This window comes from Agelaius tricolor, unplaced genomic scaffold, assembly GCF_023055355.1.
Source record: "Agelaius tricolor isolate 1412-34295 unplaced genomic scaffold, bAgeTri1.0.p SCAF_86, whole genome shotgun sequence".
In the NCBI taxonomy this organism is placed as follows: domain Eukaryota; kingdom Metazoa; phylum Chordata; class Aves; order Passeriformes; family Icteridae; genus Agelaius; species Agelaius tricolor.
The window spans coordinates 557,254-579,577 of record NW_027269346.1 but is presented as its reverse complement, the minus strand read 5'-3'; the positions used below and the strand labels follow the sequence as shown (position 1 = coordinate 579,577).

Below are 22,324 nucleotides of genomic sequence, written 5' to 3'. Positions count from 1 at the left end.
GGGGGCTCTGCATAGGTGAGTGAAGTGACCCTTCCCCAAAGGGAGACCAAAGGTAGGTGGGCAGAGGGACCCCCCAGGCCCCTCCCCATGGCTGGGGGTCCCTGTGCAGGTGTATCCTGTAACCCCCCCCATGCCCATCACACCCCCCCCTAGGGAAGAGGCCTCTCCTTAGCAAAGGGGGGGGGGTTTATTGGGGGCCGGGGTCTCTCTGGGAGGGCAGCTGGAAGTGCTGGAACCTCTCGTGCGCCGGGCGGGCCGAGAGCAGCCGCAGCCGCGCCGTGTCCAGCGCCGCCTCCAGCCCCGGCTCCTGCGCCAGCTCCACCTCCGCGTCGTTGGCCTGGGGAGGGGACAGAGGGTGGCAGGGGGGTCCTGGCACACCCAGCGACCCCCCAGGGAGCCCCCAAAGCCTTACCAGCTGCAGCGAGGCCAGCAGGTAGCGGCACACCTCAAACGGGGGCTGCCCGGCCACCAGGCTGGCCAGAGAGTGCCACCGGCCCAGCTCCGCGCAGCGCTCAGTCAGTGCCAGCCCATAGGCGCGGACATCGAAGGGGACACGGCTCTCCTGGGGGACAGCAAGGGGACAGGGAGTGTCACCAGTGAGTGCCAGCCCGTAGGCGCGGACATTGAAGGGGACACGGCTCTCCTGGGGGACAGCGAGGGGACAGGGAGTGTCACTGGTCAGTGCCAGCCCCTATCCATGGACATGGAATGGGACACGGCTCTCCTGGGGGACAGTGAGGGGACAGGGAGTGTCACCAGTCAGTGCCAGCCCCTGTCCATGGACATGGAATGGGACACGGCTCTCCTGGGGGACAGTGAGGGGACAGGGATTGTCACCAGTCAGTGCCAGCCCCTGTCCATGGACATGGAATGGGGCACAGGACTCCTGCAGGTATGAGGGGACAGGGGTGGGTAGGGTCTCAGGGGTGCTCAAGTGTGGGCAGGGGGCTCTGGGGTGTGTATGGGGTGCTCAGGGGTGGGCAGGGAAGGGCAGAGGGCTCAGAGTGGGTGGGTACTGGGTGTTCAGGGGTGAGCAGGGCAGTGCCACCCCCTGCCCAGCCCGGGCAGTGCCCCCCAGGTGCCAGCCCGGCCCGGGTCCGTGCCTGCTCCTGCAGCAGCGGCTCCACACGCTCCTCCCACTGCCGGATGCGCTGCGACAGCTCCGTCTCCTGCGCGAACTTCTGCGAGCTGGCCATGAACAGCTCCTGGGGACAAGGACAGCAATGGGGACACGTCCGAGCCTCCTGGGGACACCTTGACCCTCTGGAGTCACCCCCAGGTCCCCACACCAGCACCTACCACGTTCCTGCGCACCAGCTCCTCGTAGCCAGGTTCGGGGGGGTCTGTGGGAAAAGGGGTCACCAGAGTGGGGGACAGCACCCTGCCACCCCCCTGGGAGGGACAGGGACCCTCAGGGACAGATGGGCCAGGGAACTGGGGAGGGAAGGGTCAGCAGCTCACCCAGGTTTCCTTCCTCCAGCTCCTCTGGCACCTCAGGCTCCATGTCCTCGTGCTCCACAAAATCATCATCATCCCCATCTGCCAGGATGGGGACACTACTCAGTGTCCCCTGAGACCCCTTCAGTGTCCCCTGAGACCCCCCCCAACCTTCTAGGACCACCCCCCCCCCCCCCCCCAGACCCCCAGGAAGGAAAGAAAGGCTCCCCAGGCTGGGGGGATTTGGGGTTTTGGGTTCCAGCACCTGCCCCTTCATCGCTGTCAGCACCACGCTCCTGGTCTGGCTCTGGCTCCCTCAGCAGCTCCTGGGGGGAGGAACAGCCCTGAGCTCCCCTGAGCACCCCCAGAGCATGGCAAGGGGATGCTGGAGCCCCCCAGCCTCCCAGTTTAGCCCACACCCCGCTCACCCCCCGGCTCCGGAGCTTCCTGTGCGCCGCCAGCCGCTCCTTGAACTGCCGCCAGTACAGCACCTCCAGGTCTGCAGGGGGTGGGAGCAGGGATTTGGGATGGCCCCTCTGCACCCCCCCAAAGCAGAACCCTCCCAGGCCCTTCCCCTTTGCAGGAGCTGCTGTCCATTCCCCCCAGTTTTGGGTGTCCTTCCCCTCCATGCCCTCCCCACTGCAGGATCCAGTCCCTGGTGTCCATTCCCCCCCCCAGTTTTGGGTGTCCTTCCCCTCCATGCACTCCACGCTGCAGGGTCCCATCCCTGCTGTCCATTGCCCCCAGTTTTGGGATGTCCTTCCCCTCCTTCCTACCCCACTGCAGGATCCAGTCCCTGGTGTCCATTGCCCCTAGTTTTGGGTGTCCTTCCTCTCCATGCCCTCCCCACTGCAGGATCCAGTCCCTGGTGTCCCCCAGGACAGGGAATGTGTCCCTGCCCTTGTCCCCTCACCTGCAAAGGTGGGGCCCTTCCTCCTGCTTTTCCGTCCCTCTGTGACGTTGTTGTCTGGGGCGAGCAGATCAGGAACAATCATTGGATGGAAATTCCATGGATTTATCAAAGTTGGAAAAGCCCCCTGAGCCCATCAAGTCCCCCCCCAGCACTGCCAAGGCCACCCCTGCCCGTGTCCCCAAGTGCCACAGGCACAGGGCTGTTAAATCCTTCTGTTAAAGATTTTTAAATCCTTTTGGATCCCAATCCCACAGAAATCACTCACAGGCTGCAGAGAACCATCTCGTGAAATCCTGGAGCTTCCTCGGGCTCCTCCTCTTCCTCTTGCCTCCAACCACGTCATCCAGGCCGTGTGGCACCAGGAAGGGCCTCCCTGCAGGTGACACAGGTGACACCGGGTGTGCGGCCACCACCAGGGGCTGGGAAGGGGAAGGGGCCCCTCTGGATGTCGTGGGGCTGGAATGACCCAGTGTGGGGACAGGGACATTTGAGGATGTCCAGTCTGGCTGGGAGTGATCCCCTGTGGGGCTGGGAAGGACCTGCCATGGGGATGGCACATGGGGCTGGGAATGTCCCTCCATGAGGTGGGAATGTCCCCCTGTGGGAGCAGGAGTACCCCACTGTGGGACTGGGGACACTGAGGGACACATAGCCAAGAATGACCCTCCCAGGGGACTGGGAAGGATCCACCATGGAGCTGGGAATATGAGGGATATGGGGCTGGCAATGACCTTCCATGAGCTGGGAATGTCCCCCTGTGGGACTGGGAAGAACCCACCATGGGGCTGGGAATAACCTGCTGTGGGGCTGGGGACACTGAGGGACACGTGGCCAGGGATGACCCAGCACAGGCTGTGCTGTCCCTGCTCCCCTGGAGCTGCCCAGTTTCCCCCAAAATACCTTTCCTGAAGGGCTTCTCCTCGGAGTCTCCAAAAGGGTCGAGGCTCTGCCACGGATTGGGCTCCTCCTGGCACAGGGGTGAGCATGGGCAGGGGCTCTGGGGCATCCCAGATTTGGGATCTCCCTGGCTCCAGGCCCCCCCTTACCTTGCTGAGGGCTTTGGGGTCGTGGCTTGGGGCTCTCTCCCGCAGGACGTACCCCCGGGTCCGGGGCGTGCTCTGGGGGACACGGAGAGGGACAGTGAGGGACTGGGGGGCAGGGAAGGGCTGGGCTGGGGGATCCAGGGGCCTGGGGAAGGAGCAAGGGGATCCAGGGAAGGAGCACAAGGCTCTGGGGAAGGAGTGAGGGGATCCAGGGAAGGAGCACGGGCAGTCCCCCAAGCCCCTGCCCCACACAGACCCTCTGAGCCACGATGTGTTCGTTAGGGACTGGGGTCGCTTCCATATCAGCCCCCAGGGGGGCCCCGGGAACGTCGTCATCGTCAGGTCCTGCATCATCTGGAGGGGTGGGAATGGGCAGAGGCTGGAGAAGCTTCCAGAACCACCCATTCCCACCCTGTCTGCCAAGGAATGCCCCCAGGAGCTTCTCCTGCCAGGGCAGGGGCAGCAGAGGGCAGGAGCAGGGAATGCTGCAGTTGGTAGGGTTGGAAAATCCCCCAGAGCCCAAATCCAAGCGTTCCCAGCATTGCCAGGGCCACCACTGCCCACGTCCCCAGTGCCACATCCACAGGGATGTTAAACCCCTCCAGGGACAGGGACCTCACCGCTGTGCCAGGGCTGCACGGCCCTTTCCAGGAGGAAATTCCCCAAAATCCAGCCTGAGGCCGTTCCCTCTCCTCCTGTCCCTGTTCCCTGGGAGCCAAGCCCAGTCCTGACTGTCCCCTCCTGTCAGGGATGAATTCAGCCCTCACCCTCCTCTGCAGCCTCCTGGATGGACAGAGGGACCCCAGGACACCCTGGCAGGTGCCACCCCTCACCTGCCTCCTCGCAGAAGCTCAGTGCCCTCACCAGGGCCGTGCTGTGATGCTCCGCGGGGCTGGATCCCGGAGCCATTCCTGGGGACAGCGACAGTGAGTCCTGGCAGGGACAGCGACAGTGACAGAGGCACCCCAGAGCCCCCAGTACCTGTGGCTGTCCCCAGGCGCTGCTCAAGCTGCGGGTGGGTGGGGGAGAGCCCGGCCAGCTCCAGCAGGAAGGCGCCGGAGGCGTGGGGGGTGGAGGTGTTCATGCGGAAATCCCTGCGGCTGGCCAGCACCTCGCCACGCCGGCTGCGGGGACACGGCACGACACTGTCCCCAACCGCGGCCCCCGGGCACATCCCCGGACCGGCCTGCTCCTCCACAGATCCCAGCAGGAACTGTGTGCGTGTGCTGAGGGACCCCGGCTGGAGCAGGGGAGGGGACACGGGACAATGCCACCCAGGGGAGGGGACATGGGACAATGCCACCAGGGACTGGAGCAGGGGAGGGGACACGGGACAATGCCACCAGGGACTGGAGCAGAGGAGGGGACATGGGACAATTCCACCCAGGGGAGGGGACACGGGACAATTCCACCCAGGGGAGGGGACACGAGACAATGCCACCAGGGACTAGAGCAGGAAAGGGGACACGGGACAATGCCACCCAGGGGAAGGGACAAGGGACGATGCCACCCAGGGGAAGGGACAAGGGACAATCTCACCAGGGACTGGAGCAGGGGAGGGGACACGGGACAATCCCACCCAGGGGAGGGGACAAGGGACAATGCCACCAGGGACTGGAGCAGGGGAGGGGACATGGCACAATTCCACCCAGGGGAAGGGACACAGGACGATCCCACCCAGGGGAGGGGACATGGGACAATTCCACCGGGGGAAGGGACACAGGACAATGCCATCGGGGACTGGAGCAGGGGAGGGGACATGGGACAATCCCATCCAGGGATGGAGCAGGGGAGGGGACACAGGACAATCCCACCCATGGATCCTGACTGGAGCAGGGGAGGGGACATGGGACAATCCCACCAGGGAGGGGACACAGGACAATCCCACCCAGGGATCCCAACTGGAGCAGGGGAGGGGACATGGGACAATCATATCCAGGGACTGGAGCAGAAGAGGGGACACAGGACAATCCCACCAGGGGAGGGGACACAGGACAATCCCAGGAGTGGCACCTCAGGAGGGGGTTTTCCTTCTTCTCCCCCTCTTCCGGGGGCACCAGGGACATTGGGGTGAGGGGAACGATGCTCACGGCCTGGAAAGGGACAGGGAGGTGGCAGAGAGCCTGGGAAAGGTGTCATTGTCCCCATGGCCACCACCCCAGCTGGATGGCCCCAGGATTCACCTGGGAAAATGGTGCCATGGAGGAGAGGAAAGAAGGGAAAAAGGGAAGGATAAAAAGAGGGATAAAGGGAAGAAAAGAAGGAAAAAGGAGGGGGAAAGGAAGGGAGAAAAGGAGGGGGAGGAGAGGGATAAAAGGAAGAAAATGAGGAAAAAGGATAGAGGAGAGGGAGGGATAAAAACAGGGATAAGAGGGAGAAAAGGAGGGGGAAAGGGAAGGATAAAAAGATGGAATATAGGAAAAAAGGAAGGAGAAAAGGAGGAAGGAGGGATAAACAGAGGAATAAAAGAAGGGAAAGGAGAACTAAAAGGAGGCATAAAATGCAAGTGGTTTCTCTTACGGCAGGCTGCTGATCCCTCCTCATGTCCACGCTGGCCTGGCTGGTTTCTGGGATGTCATCCAGGGACAGGAACTGCAGGAAAGCCCCCCCAGTGTCACCCCAGCTGGCAGGGACACCAGGGGACCCCCCTGGAGCAGGACAGGGAGCACAGAGCCCGCCTCACCTCCTCCTCCTTCTCCGTGAAGGTGGCGTCGGCATCGCGGCCATCGGGGCCCAGGGAAGTGGGGAGCTTCTCCCTCCTAGGGAAAAACGGGCTCAGGATCCAGGGAATGGTGGCCAAAGGTCCCTCCAGCCCTGCTGTGGCCCCTCCAGGTGGGAAAATCCCAAAAAATAACGGGGTTTTCCCTCTCGTTCGTGTCAGTGTGGAAGTCCAAAGGAGCTGGCAGCACATTCCGAAGGGATTTTCCTTTTGGAAAAGGCTCCCTCAGGCTCCTTTGGGCTCCTGAATCCCCATGAACCAGAAGGAAAACCAGCCCTGTCTTTGTGTGTTATCACTGTGATGGCATTCCTAAGCCTGGGATGCACCTCCCAGGGCAGGGATGGGAGTGGGGATGGCCCAGGACAGACCCAGGGCAGGGATTCTGCAGGACAAATTCTCCCCTGGGAAGGGAAATTTCCCCCTGGGAAGGGAAAATCCCACTCACTTTTTCTTGGAGATGCAGTCCAGTGTCTGGCAGACCAGCATGTACAGGTGTTCCACCTGGAAAACAGCACCTGGAGCTGGAAAAGGGGGGAGCAGCTCCTGGGAAAGCCCTTCCACCCAAGGGACTCCCCCTCTCCCATCACGGGGGTCAATTCCCTGGGGTTTGGTGCTCTTTTCCCTTTTTTCAGCCATTCCACGGCCAGACTGGGGGAAATCCCTGGAATTGGAGCAGCCTGGGACAGTGGGAGGTGTCCCTGCTCATGGTGGCGCTGGATGGGCTCAGAGGTCCCTTCCCACCCAAACCATTCCAGGAATCTGTGGTCCAAAAGCTCCAACATGCCACAATTTTGTGACAAAATAGGATTTTATATCCCACCCTGGAGAACAGCAAAATTCCTGCTGTTCCCTGGGGCTGCCAACACCTACAAAGGGATCCAGTTTCGGAAGGATGAGCTGAAATTAACAATCAATGACTTGAAGCCAAGGGGGAATTGCGGGGTGAGCCCAGGGACTTGGGGTGGCTCAGGATCATGGGATGGGATGGGATGGGATGGGATGGGATGGGATGGGATGGGATGGGATGGGATGGGGCAGGTGTGAGCTCACCTTCCTGCTGTAGATGCAGGCAGAGCCCTGGATCAGCAGCGCTGCCTCCATGAAGTTCATGGTGGTTTTGCCATTGTCGAAGGAAATGCAGATCTGGTCCAGCTGGGAGGGGCAGGGCAGGGTTTGGGTTTAGCTTTTACAGAGGTGTTTGAAAAGGTTTTATTCTCTAATCAGTCTCAACAAAGGGTGAGATATAAAAGATTTCAAACTCAGCACTGTTCTACTAAAAGCTAACTTATTTTCTGGTTACAACACCTTGTAAGTATTTTTCACCCTATTAGCTTCTACCACACAATATTGCTGTTAATTCTAACACTGACCACTTACAATTAATTATGTTAATTCTAATATTGCTGTTAATTCTAATGCTGATCACTTAGAATTAATTATATTAATTCTAATATTGCTGTTAATTCTAACATTAATAATTTCTATTTTTCCTCCATGTGGTCTTGCTACCATGCGTCTTTCCCAGTTTTAATTCTCTAAGATTAAGTTTTTTATTAAAACTTAATTAATTTTTTTTCCTTTAAAATTCTTTCGCAAGGCCGTATTTTGAAACTTTTTCCTACTTCAATCTCTCTCCCAACAATGCCATTTCTATTTTATGGCTTTAAGTCAGCACACCTTATTTCAGTGTTTGCATACGGATGCATAAAACTGTGAGAGCTTTCTGTGAGGTTTTGGGAATTCTTTATAAATCTGTTCCTCACAGGCAGGAGGAGAGGCTGAGCCTGGCAGGGTCTGGGGTGCCACAGGGATGAGGGGAGGTGGCAGAGAGCCTGGGAAAGGTGTCATTGTCCCCAAGGCCACCACCCCAGCTGGATGACCCTGGGATTCACCTGGGAAAATTCACCTGGCCATGGAGGGGAGAAAAGGAAGGATAAAAATAGGGAGAAAATGAAAAAGGAGAGAGGAAAGGAGGGGGAAAGAGAGGGATAAAAAGAAGAAAAAGAGGGATAAAAGGAGGAAAAAGGAGACAGGAAAGGAGGGGGAAAGGGAGGGAGAAAAGGAAAAAAAGGGAGAAAGAGAAAAGGAGGGATAAAAAAAGGGGGAAAGAGAGAGAGGAGTAAAAGGAAGAAAAGAAGGGGTAAAAAGAGAGAGAAAAGAAGGAAAGGGATAAAATGAAGAAAAGGAAGACAAAAAGGAGAGAGAAAAAGAGGAAGAAAAATAGGGAGAAAAAGAGCAGGAAAGAGAGGGATAAAAGGAAGAAGACGAAGAAAAAGGAGAAAGAAAAGGAGGGGCAGGGGACACGAGGGTGACCCCGTTACCTCCTCCAGGTACTCCCCGAGCTGGGCAGCCACGTCCACCTCCCAGTTCTTGGTGAGGTCCCGGATGGGCTGCAGCAGGTGCAGGAAGCGGGAATCCACCTCTTCCATGGTGGGATCCCCCTTGCAGACACCCCAAAAGCGGCCTGGGAGCTCCCAGCCCTGGAGGAGGGTCCCTCAGGGAATGAGTGTCCTGGGCTGCAGGGCAGGGGACAGCTCCAGGGGAAGCTCTGCAGGAATCACAGCTCGGCTGGGTGGGAACGGGGACACAGCTCAGGCAACGGGGAATTGTTTGGGCTGGAAGATCCCCACCCCAATCCCAACAGCAATCCCAATCCCGACACTCAGATCCCAACCCCACTGCCAAGCCCAGTCCCGATCCTGACCCTGTTTGTGATCCCAACCCCGACCCTGACCCCAACCCCAGTCCCAGCCCTGGCCCCGATTCTCACTCTGACCGTGATCCCAATCCTGACCTGATCCTGACCCTAACTTCAGTCCCAACCCTGACCCCGACCTCAAACTCAATCCCAATCTGGAACCCAGTCCCAGCCCTGATCCCGCTCCCCACCCTGATTCTCACCCCAATCCCATCCCCTATCCCAACCTTCACCTGACCCTGACCCCAATTCCCATCCTTAACTCTGCCCTGGTCCCGAGCCCAACCTCAATTCTGATCCTGACCCCAATTCCCATCCCAATCCCTACCCCAACTGCACTCTCAACCTCGATCCGACTGTGATCCCAATCCCAATCCTGGTCCCCATCCCGACCTCAATCTCCACTGTGATCCCGACCTGATCCCGCTCCCCATCCAAACCTCGATCCCGACCGTGATTCCGATCCCAATCCCGGTCCCGCTCCCCATCCAAACCTCGATCCCGACCGTGATTCCGATCCCAATCCCGGTCCCGCTCCCCATCCAAACCTCGATCCCGACCGTGATTCCGGTCCCGATCCAAACCTCAATCCCGACCGGCATTCCGACCCCGATCCCATCCCGGTCCCCATTCAAACCTCAATCCCGACCCTGATCCCGGTCCCGATCCCCATCCAAACCTCGATCCCGATCGTGATTCTAATCCAGATCCCAATCCCGGTCTCGATCCCGACCTGATCCTGGTCCCCATTCAAACCTCGGTCCCGACCGTGATCCCGATCTCGGTCCCGGTCCCCATTCAAACCTCGGTCCCGACCGTGATCCCGATCTCGGTCCCGGTCCCCATTCAAACCTCAATCCCGATCGTGATTCCGGTCCCGGTCCCCATCCAGATCCCGATCTCAGTCCTGATCCAAACCTTGATCCCGATCCCCATCCCGGTCCCCATCCCGGTCCCATACAAACCCCGATTCCGCCGTGTCCCCACTGCCCGCCCCTCACCAGCCCCACCTCGTCCCCCGATCGCCGCCGCCATTTTCGTCCTTCCCGCGCTCCGCGACGCACCCCGCGCGCCGATGACGTCACGGCCCCGCTGACGTCAGCGCCGCGCGCCGCCGGGCCCGGGGCCGCCATGGCCGCCATGGGGGAGCTGGCGCGGCCGCGGGCGCTGTTCCTGGCCGGGCTGGCCGCCGTCTACATCGCCGCCTTCGGCTCCCTCTACGTACAGATCCCCGGTACCGCGGCGGGCACTGCCGGGCGGGACCGGGAACGGGCACAGAGCCGGGTCTGGGGCGGGGGAACCGGGACAGGGCTGGGGGAACCGGGGCAGAGCCGGGACTGGGGCCGGGGAACCGGGACAAGGACGGGAGTGGGGCTGGGGGAACCGGGACGGAGCCGGGAGTGGGACCGAGGAAACCGGAGCAGAGCCGGGATCGGGGCCGGGGGAACCGGGACAGAGCCGGGATCGGGGCCGGGGGAACCGGGACAGAGCCGGGACTGGGGCCGGGGAAACCGGGATAGGGATGGGAGTGGGGCTGAGGGAACTGGGATAGGGATGGGGATGGGACCGGGGGAACCGGGATAGGGACGGGAGGGGGGTCGAGGGAACCGGGATAGGGATGGGAGTGGGGCCCGGGAAACCGGGACGTAGCTGGGAGTGGGACCGGGAGAACTGGGATAGGGCTGGGGGAACCAGGACAGAGCCGGGAGTGGGGCCGGGAGAAGCGGGCTAGGGACGGGAGTGGGACCGGGAAAACTGGGACAGGGACGGGAGAACCGGGATAGGGCTGGGAGTGGGTCTGGGGGAACCGGGGCAGAGCCGGGAGAGAGCTGGGGACGTGGCCGGTGGAGCCGAGAGTGGGACCCATGGAACCGGGACGGGATCGGGGTCGGGAGGGGACCGGCGGAGCCGGGGCAGGGACAGTCCGTCCCCGTCCCGCTGCGGGGCCGATCTCTCCGTATCCCCGTTATCATTTTCCGTATCCCCGTTATCATTTTCCCTCCTCCCGCCGCCTTCATCTCCCGTTTCCCCCCTCGTTTCCCCCCTCGTTTCCTCCTTCCCGGGAGCACCGGCCGTCCCGGCGCGGCTCCGGTCCCCCTGAGCCCCAGCAGCCGCCTCCGCCCGTCCCTTCCACGTGGCTTTGGCAGCTCCTGGCTCGCACCTGGGCTCTTCCCGCCCGCTCCGGCAGGGATCAAGGCCGGGAGAGCCGGGAGGGAGGCAGGGACGGGCCCGGGATGGAGCCCGGGATGGAGGCAGGGACGGGGCCGGGATGGAGGCAGGGACGGGCCCGGGTCGCACTCCCGGTGCCTCGGGTTTGTCCCGGCACCAGCCCCGGCTCCTCGGTGGTGCTGCCGGGTTTTTTTCCCGGGAATGCCGGGCTTTTTTTCCAGGTAATGCCGGGGTTCTCGGGGGAATGGCGGGGTTTTTCCCGGGAACGGCGGGTTTATTCAGGGTTTTCTCCCGGGAATGTGGGGTTTATTGTGGATGTTTCCTGGGAATACCTGGGTTTTTCCCAGGAATGCCGCGGTTCTCGGGGGAATGGCGGGGTTTTCCCCGGGAATATGGGGTTTGTGCCGGGTTTTCCCCGGGAGTGCCGGATTTATGCCGGGTTTTTTCCCGGGATTACCGGGGGTTTTTCCCAAGTTTTCTCCCGGGAATGTGGGATTTATGCCGGGTTTTCTCCCAGGAATGCCAGGTTTAAACCGTGTTTTCCCTGGCATGCCGGGTTTATGCCGGGTTCAAGCCGTGTTTTCCCTGGCATGCCGGGTTTATGCCGGGTTCAAGCCGTGTTTTCCCTGGCATGCCGGGTTTATGCCGGGTTCAAGCCGTGTTTTCCCTGGCATGCCGGGTTTATGCTGGGTTTAAGCCGGGTTTTCCCTGGCATGCCGGGTTTTCGCCGGGTTTTCCCCGGAATGCCGTGTTCAAGCCGTGTTTTCCCCGGAGTGCCGGGTTTAATCCGTGTTTCCCGCTGTCCGCAGGGCTGTACGGCCGCGAGGGGCTGCTGCCGGCGCGGCGGGTGCTGCGGCTGAGCGGGAAGGGGCTCTGGGAGCAGCTCCGCGATGTCCCCACGCTGCTGTGGCTGGGGCCGCGCCTGGGGCTGGACACGGAGCAGGGCATGGAGCTGCTCTGCCTGCTGGGAATGCTGGCGGCGCTCGGGGCGCTGCTCTGCGACTCCATGCGGGACTGCCTGGTGTTTGCCCTGCTCAGGATGTTCTATCTGTCGCTCTACCAGGTGCGGGGACGGCAGGGGACAGGGGGGTGGTGGCTCGTCCCGCCAGCTCCTGGCGTGCCCAGGGTGCTGGGGGAGGCACAGTGATGGAATCAGGGAAGGATGGGGTGGGAGGGGGCTGTTAATGCCCTCCCATTCCAGCCCCCGCGGGCAGGGACACCTCCCACTGTCCTGGGGTGCTCCAACCCCGTCCAGCCTGGCCTGGAGGTGCAGAGGGACAAGGGATGGAGGAACAGCACCCAGGGAATGGCTCCCAGTGCCAGAGGGCAGCCAGGGATGAGATCTTGGCAATGAGGAATTCCTGGCTGGGCTGGGATTGCCAGAGCAGCTGGGGCTGCCCCTGCATCCCTGGCAGTGCCCAAGGCCAGGCTGGACACTGGGGCTGGAGCAGCCTGGGACAGTGGGAGGTGTCCCTGCCATGGCAGGGCTGGCACTGCAGGGGCTCTGGGGTCCCTTCCCACCCAAACCATCCCAGGATTCCCTGGATGCTCCCTGGTGTTGGGGCTGGAGCTCCCATGGGTCAGAGCTGGGTGTGGGGGGAGGAGGAGGAGGTTTCACTTCCCTCTGAAATCAGGAATTAAGAAAGGGCAGATGATCTGCGTGAGCCCAGCCCTCCCAGGGGTGGCTGTTACCTCCCACTGCTCCTGTGCCAGGGGGGCCCAGGGGGTCTGTGCCCACCCCTCTCCCCATGGGGAGGTGTCTGGGGGATGTCAGACCCCCCGGCTCATCCCCACCCCGCTCCCTCTCCGCAGGTGGGACAGGTGTTCCTGTACTTCCAGTGGTGAGTCAGGCCCCCCTCACCTTTGGGGCTTTTGGGGGGCTCAGGGCTGGGGAACCATCCTGGGCCCCCAGGGTGGGGGGCACAGAGGGTCCTGGAGGGTGGCACAATGGGGTGGGGGGCTCTGGTGATGGGATAGGGGACATGGGGGGCTGTGGGGTCTGGGGCAAAGGGCACAGTGGGTTGGGGGGCTCTGGGGACTGGGGTAGAGGGCACAGAGGGTCCTGGGGAGTGGGACAGGGGGCACAGTGGGGTGGGGGGCTCTGGGGACTGGTTTGGGGGGCACAGGGGGCTCTGGGGACAGGGTAGGGGACACAGGGGGCTCTGGGGATCAGGACAGGGGATGTGGAGGGCTCTGGGGAATGCAGTGGGGGCACAGTGGGATGGGGAGCAGGGCATGGCCGTGTCCCCACCCCACATACAGGGCATGGCCGTGTCCCCACCCCACATACAGGTCATGCCTGTGTCCTCAGCCCCACGAGCAGGACATGCCCGTGTCCCCAGTGCCCTGTGGGGTGCAGGGTGGGGGTCTCAGCTCTGTCCCCCCCATCCCCCAGGGACAGCCTGCTGCTGGAGGCCGGGTTCCTGGCCGTGCTGGTGGCCCCCCTGCGCCTGCTGCGATGGGGGTCCCCGGCCTGGAGGCCCCACGACGCCGTCACCTTCTGGGCCGTGCGCTGGCTCCTCTTCCGCCTCATGTTCGCCTCGGGCGTGGTGAAACTCACCAGCCGCTGCCCCACCTGGTGGGGGCTCACCGGTGAGGGGGCTCAGCTCTTGGGGGGAATTCTCCAGTTTTAGGGGTTGTGAAACTCATGAGCTGCTGCCCCACCTAGTGGGGGCTCATGGCGGAGGAGGGCTCAGTTCTTGGGGGGCTCACAGGTGACAGGGGCTGCTTTGGGGGCTCAGCTCTTGGGGGGCTCACAAGTGAGGGGGGCTCAGCTCTTGGGGGGACTTTTCCAGTTTTAGGGGTTGTGAAACTCACCAGGTGCTGCCCCACCTGGTGAGGGCTCACAGGTGAGGGGGGCTCAGCTCTTGGGGGGCTCACAGGTGACAGGGGCTGCTTTGTGGGCTCAGCTCTTGGGGGGCTCACAGGTGAGGGGGCTGCTCTGGAGGTTCAGATGTTGGGGGCTCACATGCGAGGGCTGCAGCTTTCAGGGTCCAGGTGTTGGGGAGTGCTGCAGCTTTAGGGGGGTGAGCTGTTTGGGAGGGCTCATAGGTTTGGGGTTTCAGGTGTTGGGGGGCTCACAGGTGAGGGCTGCAGCTTTGGGGGCTCACAGATGAGGGGTGCAGGTGAGATGAGGGTGAGAAAAACCAGAATTACCCAGAATTGAGGCAAATTTTTAGGCAGTAAATTATGGAAACCCCCCCCAAAGCACCCTGTATCCCTCAACCCCGAGGTACCCCTTAACCTGGGATCGCTTTTGCCCCGGGAAGCTTTTCCCTGGTTAGCCCTGGTTGTACTCAGCGATGGGAAAAGCCGGGATTGCCCGGGATTGGGGTGGATGTGTGGGGTTTGTGTGCCCCCCAGCTCTGACCTACCACTACGAGAGCCAGTGCATCCCCACGCCGGGCGCGTGGCTGGCCCACCAGCTGCCCGTGTGGTTCCAGAAGCTCAGCGTGGTGGCCACCTACGTCATCGAGGTGGCCGTGCCCGTGCTCTTCTTCGCGCCCCTGCGCCGCCTGCGCCTCTTCGCCTTCTACTGCCAGGTGGGCAGGGGCTCCTGCCTCTGGGGACGGGCAATCCTGCACTTCAGGGGGCTCCTGCCTCTGGGAGTGGGCTGGGGTGGGCAATCCTGCACTTCAGGGGGCTCCTGCCCCTGGGGATGGGCAATCCTGCACTTCAGGGGGCTCCTGCCCCTGGGGTGGGTAACCCTGCACCTCAGGGGGCTCCTGCCTGTGGGGATGGGCTGGGGTGAGTAATCCTGCACCTCAGGGGGCTCCTGCCCCTGGGGTGGGTAACCCTGCACCTCAGGGGGCTCCTGCCTCTGGGAGTGGGCTGGGGTGGGCAATCCTGCACTTCAGGGGGCTCCTGCCCCTGGGGATGGGCAATCCTGCACTTCAGGGGGCTCCTGCCTCTGGGGACGGGCAATCCTGCACCTCAGGGGGCTCCTGCCTCTGGGGATGGGCTGGGTAATCCTGCACTTCAGAGGGCTCCTGCCTCTGGGGATGGGCAATCCTGCACTTCAGGGGGCTCCTGCCCCTGGGGTGGGTAACCCTGCACCTCAGGGGGCTCCTGCCTCTGGGGCTGGGCTGGGGTGGGTAACCCTGCACCTCAGGGGGCTCCTGCCTGTGGGGATGGGCTGGGGTGAGTAATCCTGCACCTCAGGGGGCTCCTGCCCCTGGGGATGGGCAATCCTGCACTTCAGGGGGCTCCTGCCCCTGGGGGTGGGCATTGGTGGGTAATTCTGCACCTCAGAGGGGCTGCTGGAGAGGTTTGGGTTTGATTATTTGGGATTTTCTTGGTTTCGGGATTTTTTGGGCGGTGTGCTAATGATTGTACTGGGTTTAGTGTTGGTTAATTACTGGTGTGCTCACTTTGTTGAGTTCAGATTTTATTAAGGTTTTTTGGGTGGTGTGCTAATGAATGTACTGGGTTTAATGTTGGGTAATTACTGGTATACTCGCTTTTTGTTGATTTGAGGTTTTATTAATTTGGGGATTTTTTTGAATGGTGTGCTAATCACTGTGGAGGGTTTAGTGTTCGTTAATTATTAGTGTATTCACTTTGTAAATTTGGGATTTTATTAATTTTGGGATTTTTTGGGTGCTGTACTAGTGAGTGTGGTGGGTTTAGTGTTGGTTAATTATTAGCGTACTCACTTTTTGTTAAATTGGGATTTTATTAATTTTGGGATTTTTTGGGTGGTGTGCTAATAATCACTGTGGTGGGCTTAGTGTTGGTTAATTACTGGTGTATTCACTTTTTGTTAATTTGATATTTTATGAATTTTGGGATTTTTCGAGTGGGGTGCTAATGAGTGTGGTGGGTTTAGTGTTGGATGAGTACTTGTGTACTCACTTTTTGTAATTTGGGATTTTATTAATTTTGGGATTTTTCGGGTGGCGTATAGTGAGTGTGGTGGGTTTAGTCTTGGTTAATTACTAGTGCACTCAGTTTGTTGATTTCAGATTTTATTGAGATTTTTTTGGGTGCTGTACTGGTGAGTGTGGTGGGTTTAGTTTTGGTTAATTATTAGTGTACTCACTTTTTGTTGATTTCAGATTTTATTAATTTTGGGATTTTTTGGGTGACATATAATGAGTGTGGAGGGTTTAGTGTTGGTTAATTACAGGTGTGCTCGCTTTTTGTTAATCCAGGATTTTATTAATTTGGGGATTTTTTGGGTGCTGTACTAGTGAGCGTGGTGGGTTTGGTGTTGGTTAATCACTGGTGTGCTCGCTTTTTGTTGTGAGATAGGATTAGTAGGAAGGTAAAGCAGGTTTAAAGCTTTTAAAGGATATAAAGAAAAACGTGTCTGTGACACCCCTGGGTCTCTCTGTGCCAGGGGGGTCCCCTCGGGGGCCTCTCCAGGGCTGGGGCTGGCTCGTCCCCACAGGCACTGGGAGGTGAGGTGGCCACTCTGGAGCTGCTGGTTGGGCTGTGCCCAGTGTCCTCTGTCCCCCTGGCCCTGTGACACCCCCAAACCCCCCCTGTGCCCCCCAGGTCCTGCTGCAGGTCCTCATCATCCTCACGGGCAACTACAACTTCTTCAACGTGCTGACCATCGTGCTGGCCTTCTCCCTGCTGGACGAGGAGCACGTGGGGCCCTGGCTGGGCCGGCCCCGCAGGAGGCCCAGCAATGGTGAGAGCCCCAGGCTGGCACAGGGGACACTGTGGGAGCTGCCACACTCACCCCAGGGCAGGGGCTGTGCCCATGGGACACCCCAGGGGCACGGCTGTGAAATCAGGGAAGGATGGGGTGGGAAGGGGCTGTTAATCCCATCCCATTCCAGCCCCCATGGGTGGGGACACCTCCCACTGTCCTGGGGTGCTCCAGGGCCATCCAGCCTGGCCTGGAGCTGGACAGGGACAAGGCCTGCAGGGACAGCACCCAGGGAATGGCTCCCAGTGCCAGAGGGCAGCCAGGGATGGGATCTTGGCAATGAGGAATTCCTGGCTGGGCTGGGATTGCCAGAGCAGCTGGGGCTGCCCCTGCATCCCTGGCAGTGCCCCAGGCCAGGCTGGACACTGGGGCTGGAGCAGCCTGGGACAGTGGGAGGTGTCCCTGCCATGGCAGGGCTGGCACTGCAGGGGCTTTGGGGTCCCTTCCCACCCAACCCATCCCAGGATTCCCTGATTCCTCCCTGGTGTTGGGGCTGGAGCTGCAATGGGTCAGAGCTGGGTGTGGGGGGAGGAGGAGGAGGAGGTTTCACTTCCCTCTGAAATCAGGGAATTAAGGAAGATAAATAATAACAGATAAATTATCTGTGTGATCATCCTTCCTGGCATTGCTGTCACCCCACAAGGAGCTCCCAGCCTTTGGAATTCTGTGTCCCAGTGAGGTACTGCTGCTCCTGGGCCTTTCCCTGCTCCTTCCTTTCCAACACTGGCAGCAGTGGGACCCCCAGCATCCCTGGTTTGGGGGGTCCTTTCCAGGCTGGGCAGGGGACAGGTGACAGTGCAGGCAGAGCCCTGTGCCCGTGGGTGACCCCAGGGCTGTGAGGGGGGTCCCAGGCAGGCTCTGAGCCCCTCTGTGCCCCAGGCTGGCCCCCCAGCCTGGGCTCAGTGCTGGGCACGCTGCTGGAGCTCAGCACCTACGGGCTCCTGCTCTGCTGGACCGTGCACTACTTCAGCCTGGAGATCGACTGGGACAGGAAACTGCTGGACTCCAAAGTGGGTACGTGCCAGGGCACAGCCCGTGTGCCCCCCTGGGCACAGCCCGTGTGCCCCTCCTGGGCCCAGCCCGTGTGCCCCTCCTGGGCCCAGCCCGTGTGCCCCTCCTGGGCCCAGCCCGTGTGCCCCTCCTGGGCACAGCCCGTGTGCCCCTCCTGGGCACAGCCCGTGTGACCCTCCTGGGCACAGCCCGTGTGACCCTCCTGGGCACAGGGGCTGTGCCTGTCCCATGGCTGTCCCCGACCCAGGGCTGTCCCCGACCCAGGGCTGTCCCTGTTCCATGGCTGTGCCCAACCCATGGCTGTCCCCGACCCATGGCTGTCCCCGACCCATGTCTGTGCCCAACCCCGGGCTGTGCCCGACCCCGGGCTGTCCCTGACCCTGGGCTGTCCCCGACCCATGGCTGTCCCCGACCCATGGCTGTCCCCGACCCATGGCTGTCCCTGACCCCGGGCTGTCCCCGACCCCGGGCTGTCCCTGACCCATGGCTGTCCCCCCTGCAGCCTTCACCTACCATGAGTTCACCATGTGGCTGCGCACGGTGACGCTGCCGCTCGTGGGGGTGGCCTCCCTGTCCCTGTCCTGGGAGATCCTTGCGGCCATGTACCGGTGAGTGTGGGGGACACCAGTGTGATCCCAGGGCTGTGAGGGACACCGGGGTGTCTTCAGGGCTGTGGGTGAAACCAGAGTGTCCCCAGGGGTGTAGGGTGGAATTGGGGTGCTCCCAGGGGCATGGGTAAAACCAGGGTTCCCCCAGGGGTGTGGGTAAAACCAGTGTGATCCCAGGGGTGTGGGGGATACCGGGGTGTCTCCAGGGCTGTGGGTGAAACCAGGGGTGTAGGGGGACACTGGGGTGCCCCCAGGGGTGTGGGGGTGACACCAGGTGCCCCCACGGTTGTGGGTAAAACCAGTGTGATCCCAGGGGTGTGGGGGACACTGGGGTGCCCTTGGGGTGTGGGGGACACCGGTATGCCCCCAGGCGTGTGGGTAGAATTGGGGTGCTCCCAGGGGCGTGGGTGGAATTGGGGTGCTCCCAGGGGTGTGGGGGACACTGGGGTGTCACACCCTGGGAGATGGGAAGGGATGGTCCCGCTCCAGGATTTGAGCTATCAGATTTAGTGTGGAGGGGTTTAACCCCCTCAAACCGGGAGGGCTGAGCCTCTTTGCCCCCATAACCCCCCAGTTGTGCCCCCCCAGCTGTGCCTGCGTCCGGGGATGCTTCTGGAAGCTGTGGGCCACCCTGCAGTGGGCCATCATGGCCACGGCCACCGTGGGCCTGTTCGCCGTCAGCCTGGTGAGGCCTGGGGGCCACGGGGCTCTTGGGGACCCCCAAACCCCCCAGGCCGTGACAGAGCCCCCCTGTCCTCCCAGGTGCCCTTCACCTACATCGAGCACGAGTCCAACGGGAAGCTGTGGCCCGGCATCCACCAGATGTTCGGGGCCGTGGAGCGGTTCCAGGTGGTCAATTCCTACGGGCTCTTCCGCAGGATGACCGGCGTGGGCGGCCGGCCCGAGGTCATCCTGGAGGGCAGCTACGATGGGCACAGCTGGACGGTGAGCCTGGGATGGGCACAGGGATGGGCACAGCTGGATGGGGAGCCTGGGATGGGCACAGGAACGGGCACAGCTGGATGGGGAGCCTGGGCTGCTGTCCCTGTCACAGAATCCCAGGATTTTGGGTGGGAATGTCCCTTTCCCGGGCTGAGGTGACTCGGGGCCCTGGCTGGGGCTGGGTTCCGGAGGTGTCCTGTCCCCGTTGCCATGGCAGCCGTGGTTCCCATCCCCAGGAGATCGAGTTCATGTACAAGCCCGGGAACGTGAGCGCGGCGCCGGCCGTGGTGGCCCCGCACCAGCCCCGCCTGGACTGGCAGCTCTGGTTCGCCGCCCTCGGGCCCCACCAGAACAGCCCCTGGTTCAGTGCCCTGGTGCTGCGCCTGCTGCAGGGACAGCCCGACGGTCAGACACCGGGACAGGGGACACGGGGACAGGGGACACAGCGGGGCTGTGGGCTCTGGGGACCGAGGGTATGGTGGGACCTCCCCAGCATTGGTGCCACCATGGTTTTGAGGTGTTCCCTGTTTGGGTTTGGGGTGTCCCTGGATGGATTTGGGGTGTCCCCGCAGCCTTGGAGGTGTCCAGGTTTGGGTTTGGGGGCTGTCCCTGTTTCGGTTTGGGGGCTGTCCCTGGCTCTGTCTGGGGTGGGTTCAGGCTGTCCCCAGGTGTGTTTGGGTTGCATTTGGGCTGTCCCCAGGTGTGTTTGGGCTGTCCCCAGGTGTGTTTGGGCTGTCCCCAGGTGTGTTTAGGCTGTCCCCCCATGCCAGGGCTGTCCCCAGGTGTGTTTGGGCTGTCCCCCCTGTGCCAGGGCTGTCCCCCCGTGCCAGGCTGTCCCCATCCCTGTCCCCTGTCCCGCAGTGATCCGCCTGGTGCAGACGGACGAGTCCCGGTACCCGTTCCACGCCCGCCCACCCACCTTCCTGCGGGCCCAGCTCTACAAGTACTGGTTCACATCCCCCAGCGAGGGCAGGTGAGCGGGGAGGGGCCCCTGTGCCCCCAGCCCGGCCCTGGGGGAGAGGGTTTGGGGTCACCTGAGCCCCCTGTGTCCCCAGCCCGGCCCTGGGGGAGAGGGTTTGGGGTCACCTGAGCCCCCTGTGCCCCCAGGCCAGGCCCAGCACCGTGGTGGCGGCGGCAGCACGTGCAGGAGTTCTTCCCAGCCGTGTCCCTGGGACACCCCACGCTGGAGTCCCTGCTCAGCCAGCACGGCCTCAAGGTGGGCACGGGGTCACCCCTCCCTGGCTCCTGACCCGCGTCCTTCAACACCCCTGGCCCTCCTGCCATGATCCTGACCCCCCTTCCCTTACCCCCACTCTCTCCCTGACCCTGTTCCACTGCTCGTGACCCTTTCTTCCTTCACCTTGATCCCCTTCACTCACCTTTGGCCCCCCAAGCCCCCATCCCTCTCCCCTGACTCCCTTTTCTGGCCCCTGATCCCCCCTTCCCTCACCCCTGAGCCCCCATCCCTCCCTGTCCCTCGGCCCCCTGACCCCTTCCCTGTCCCTTGTTCCCCTGGCCCCCTCTTCCTGACCCTCTTCACTTACCCTGACCCCTTTTCTTTGCCCCTGAGCCCATTCCCTCACCCTGATCCCCTTTATCAGCCCCTGATCCCCCCTTCCCTTACCTTGACCCTCTTCTCTCCCTGTCCCCTGAGTCCATTCCCTCACCCTGATTCCCTTTTTCAACCCCTGGCCCTTTTCCCTCACCCCCACTCCCTTCCCTCCCTCAACCCCCTTTTCTCCCCAGGACAATCCCCCCCTGACCCATTTCCTCCAGGACAGTCCCCCCTGACCCCCTTTCCCCCCAGGTCAAGCTCCTCTGACCCCATTTCCCACAGGATAATTCCTCCTGAACCCCTTTCCCCCCAAGACAAGACCCCTGACCCTGTTTGTCCCCCAGGACAAGCCCCCCTGAACCCCTTTCCCCCAGGTCAAGCCCCCCTGACCTCTTTTTCCCCCCTGACCCTGTTTCCCTCCAGGACAAGCCCCCCTGACCCCCTTTTCCCCCCTGACCCCTCTCCCCCTAGCAGAAGCCCACCTGACCCCATTTGTCCCCCAGGACAATCCCCCCTGACCCCTTTCCCCCAGCAGAATCCCCCCTGACCCGTTTCCCCCCAGGACAATCCCCCTGACCCCCGTTTCCCCCTTTTCCCGTTCCCCCAGGACAAGCCCCCCGTTCGCCGCCGGGCTGAGGCGCTGCTGCCGCGGCTGCTGAGCTCCGTGCGCCGCCTGTGCCAGCCCGTGTCGGGCCCGGCCCTGCTCTGGTCCCTCTACCTGGTGGCCGCCACCGCGGGGCTGCTGCGGGCCCTGGCCCGGCGGGCGCCGCCCCCCGCCCGCCACAAAGGGCCCCGGGAGCGGGGAGAGCGCAACGGGGCGCGGGGCACAGAGGGGACGCGGGGCACGGAGGGGACGCGGGGCACGGAGGGGACGCGGCCCGAGGGCCGGCAGGCCAACAAGAGGAAGAAGTAGCCCCCGCAGCCCCCCAAAAACGGGGGGCAGGGAGGGAGTCCCCAGCTGGGGGGGCAGCGCTTGTTGGACCCCAGCCCGGGCCAGTGCCTTCAGCACTGTGTGGCCATGCGGGGTGGGGACACACCCAGGGCTTGGGGACACCTCCCACCGCCTGTGGGGACACACCCAGGGCTTGGGGACACCTCCCACCGCTACCTGGGGACCCTTGGGGACACCTCCCCTGTGTCCAGGCGCTCCTGGGGACCCCTCCCTGGGGTTTGGGGGCTGCTTGGGGACATGTCCCAGTGTCTTGGGACCCTGCACCAGTGCCCAGAAACCCCTTGGGGACCCAGCCCCAATGTCGGGGGACCCCTCCCCAGTGCCCAGGGACCCCTCCAGGCCCCACGGTGGGGGGGCTCAGCACAGGTCAGGGGCTCAGAGCAGGTGGGGGCTCTGTGCCCACGGGCTGGGGCAGTTTGGGCAGTGCCAGCCCTCCGGTTACCCTGCCCAGCCCCTCAGGTCACTTTGGGGTCCCCCCCGGCACTTTGGGGTGCTCCCCCCCGCGGGCTCTGCCCATCCCGTGGTTCCCCCCTTGCCCGGCTCAGCCCGAGCCCAGAGGTTTCCTATAATTTTCTAATTAAAGCCTTTGACATTCCAGCCCTGCAGCTCTCCTGGGTT

The 22,324-nt window shown here is 62.2% G+C and overlaps 2 protein-coding genes and 1 long non-coding RNA gene across 4 annotated transcripts; 2 read left to right on the top strand and 1 right to left on the bottom strand.

The window, feature by feature from the left end:
* Positions 1 to 184: 184 nt before the first annotated feature.
* NCAPH2 (non-SMC condensin II complex subunit H2) lies at positions 185 to 9,868 on the bottom strand. The gene is made up of 21 exons (XM_071418487.1): positions 9,821 to 9,868; positions 8,434 to 8,680; positions 7,163 to 7,264; positions 6,558 to 6,613; positions 6,077 to 6,152; positions 5,914 to 5,985; positions 5,407 to 5,486; positions 4,375 to 4,517; positions 4,227 to 4,304; positions 3,650 to 3,747; positions 3,397 to 3,468; positions 3,251 to 3,317; positions 2,616 to 2,723; positions 2,351 to 2,404; positions 1,857 to 1,936; positions 1,703 to 1,760; positions 1,462 to 1,539; positions 1,300 to 1,343; positions 1,104 to 1,205; positions 413 to 562; positions 185 to 337 (listed from the first exon to the last, which is right to left on the bottom strand). The coding sequence occupies exons 2-21, from the start codon at positions 8,539 to 8,541 to the stop codon at positions 188 to 190; spliced, it is 1,776 nt and encodes a 591-aa protein (XP_071274588.1). The 5' UTR covers positions 8,542 to 8,680; positions 9,821 to 9,868; the 3' UTR covers positions 185 to 187.
* Positions 1,194 to 7,095, top strand: LOC139585657 (uncharacterized). The gene is made up of 3 exons (XR_011677196.1): positions 1,194 to 1,934; positions 2,605 to 4,319; positions 5,919 to 7,095. It is a non-coding gene; the product is annotated as an uncharacterized lncRNA (long non-coding RNA).
* A 20-nt stretch (positions 9,869 to 9,888) lies between the features above and the next one.
* LMF2 (lipase maturation factor 2) lies at positions 9,889 to 22,303 on the top strand. Of its 2 annotated transcripts, none has more exons than XM_071418485.1 (14): positions 9,889 to 10,044; positions 11,789 to 12,042; positions 12,792 to 12,820; positions 13,375 to 13,571; positions 14,343 to 14,521; positions 16,479 to 16,617; positions 17,518 to 17,652; positions 18,152 to 18,257; positions 18,846 to 18,942; positions 19,020 to 19,202; positions 19,436 to 19,604; positions 20,061 to 20,172; positions 20,307 to 20,415; positions 21,362 to 22,303. In XM_071418485.1, exons 1-14 carry the CDS (start codon positions 9,942 to 9,944, stop codon positions 21,665 to 21,667), a joined length of 2,118 nt encoding a protein of 705 aa, XP_071274586.1. In that variant the 5' UTR covers positions 9,889 to 9,941; the 3' UTR covers positions 21,668 to 22,303. The 2 variants fall into 2 exon arrangements, with proteins under 2 accessions (XP_071274586.1, XP_071274587.1); XM_071418486.1 differs by lacking the exon at positions 21,362 to 22,303 and adding an exon at positions 21,099 to 21,128.
* Positions 22,304 to 22,324: the final 21 nt, after the last annotated feature.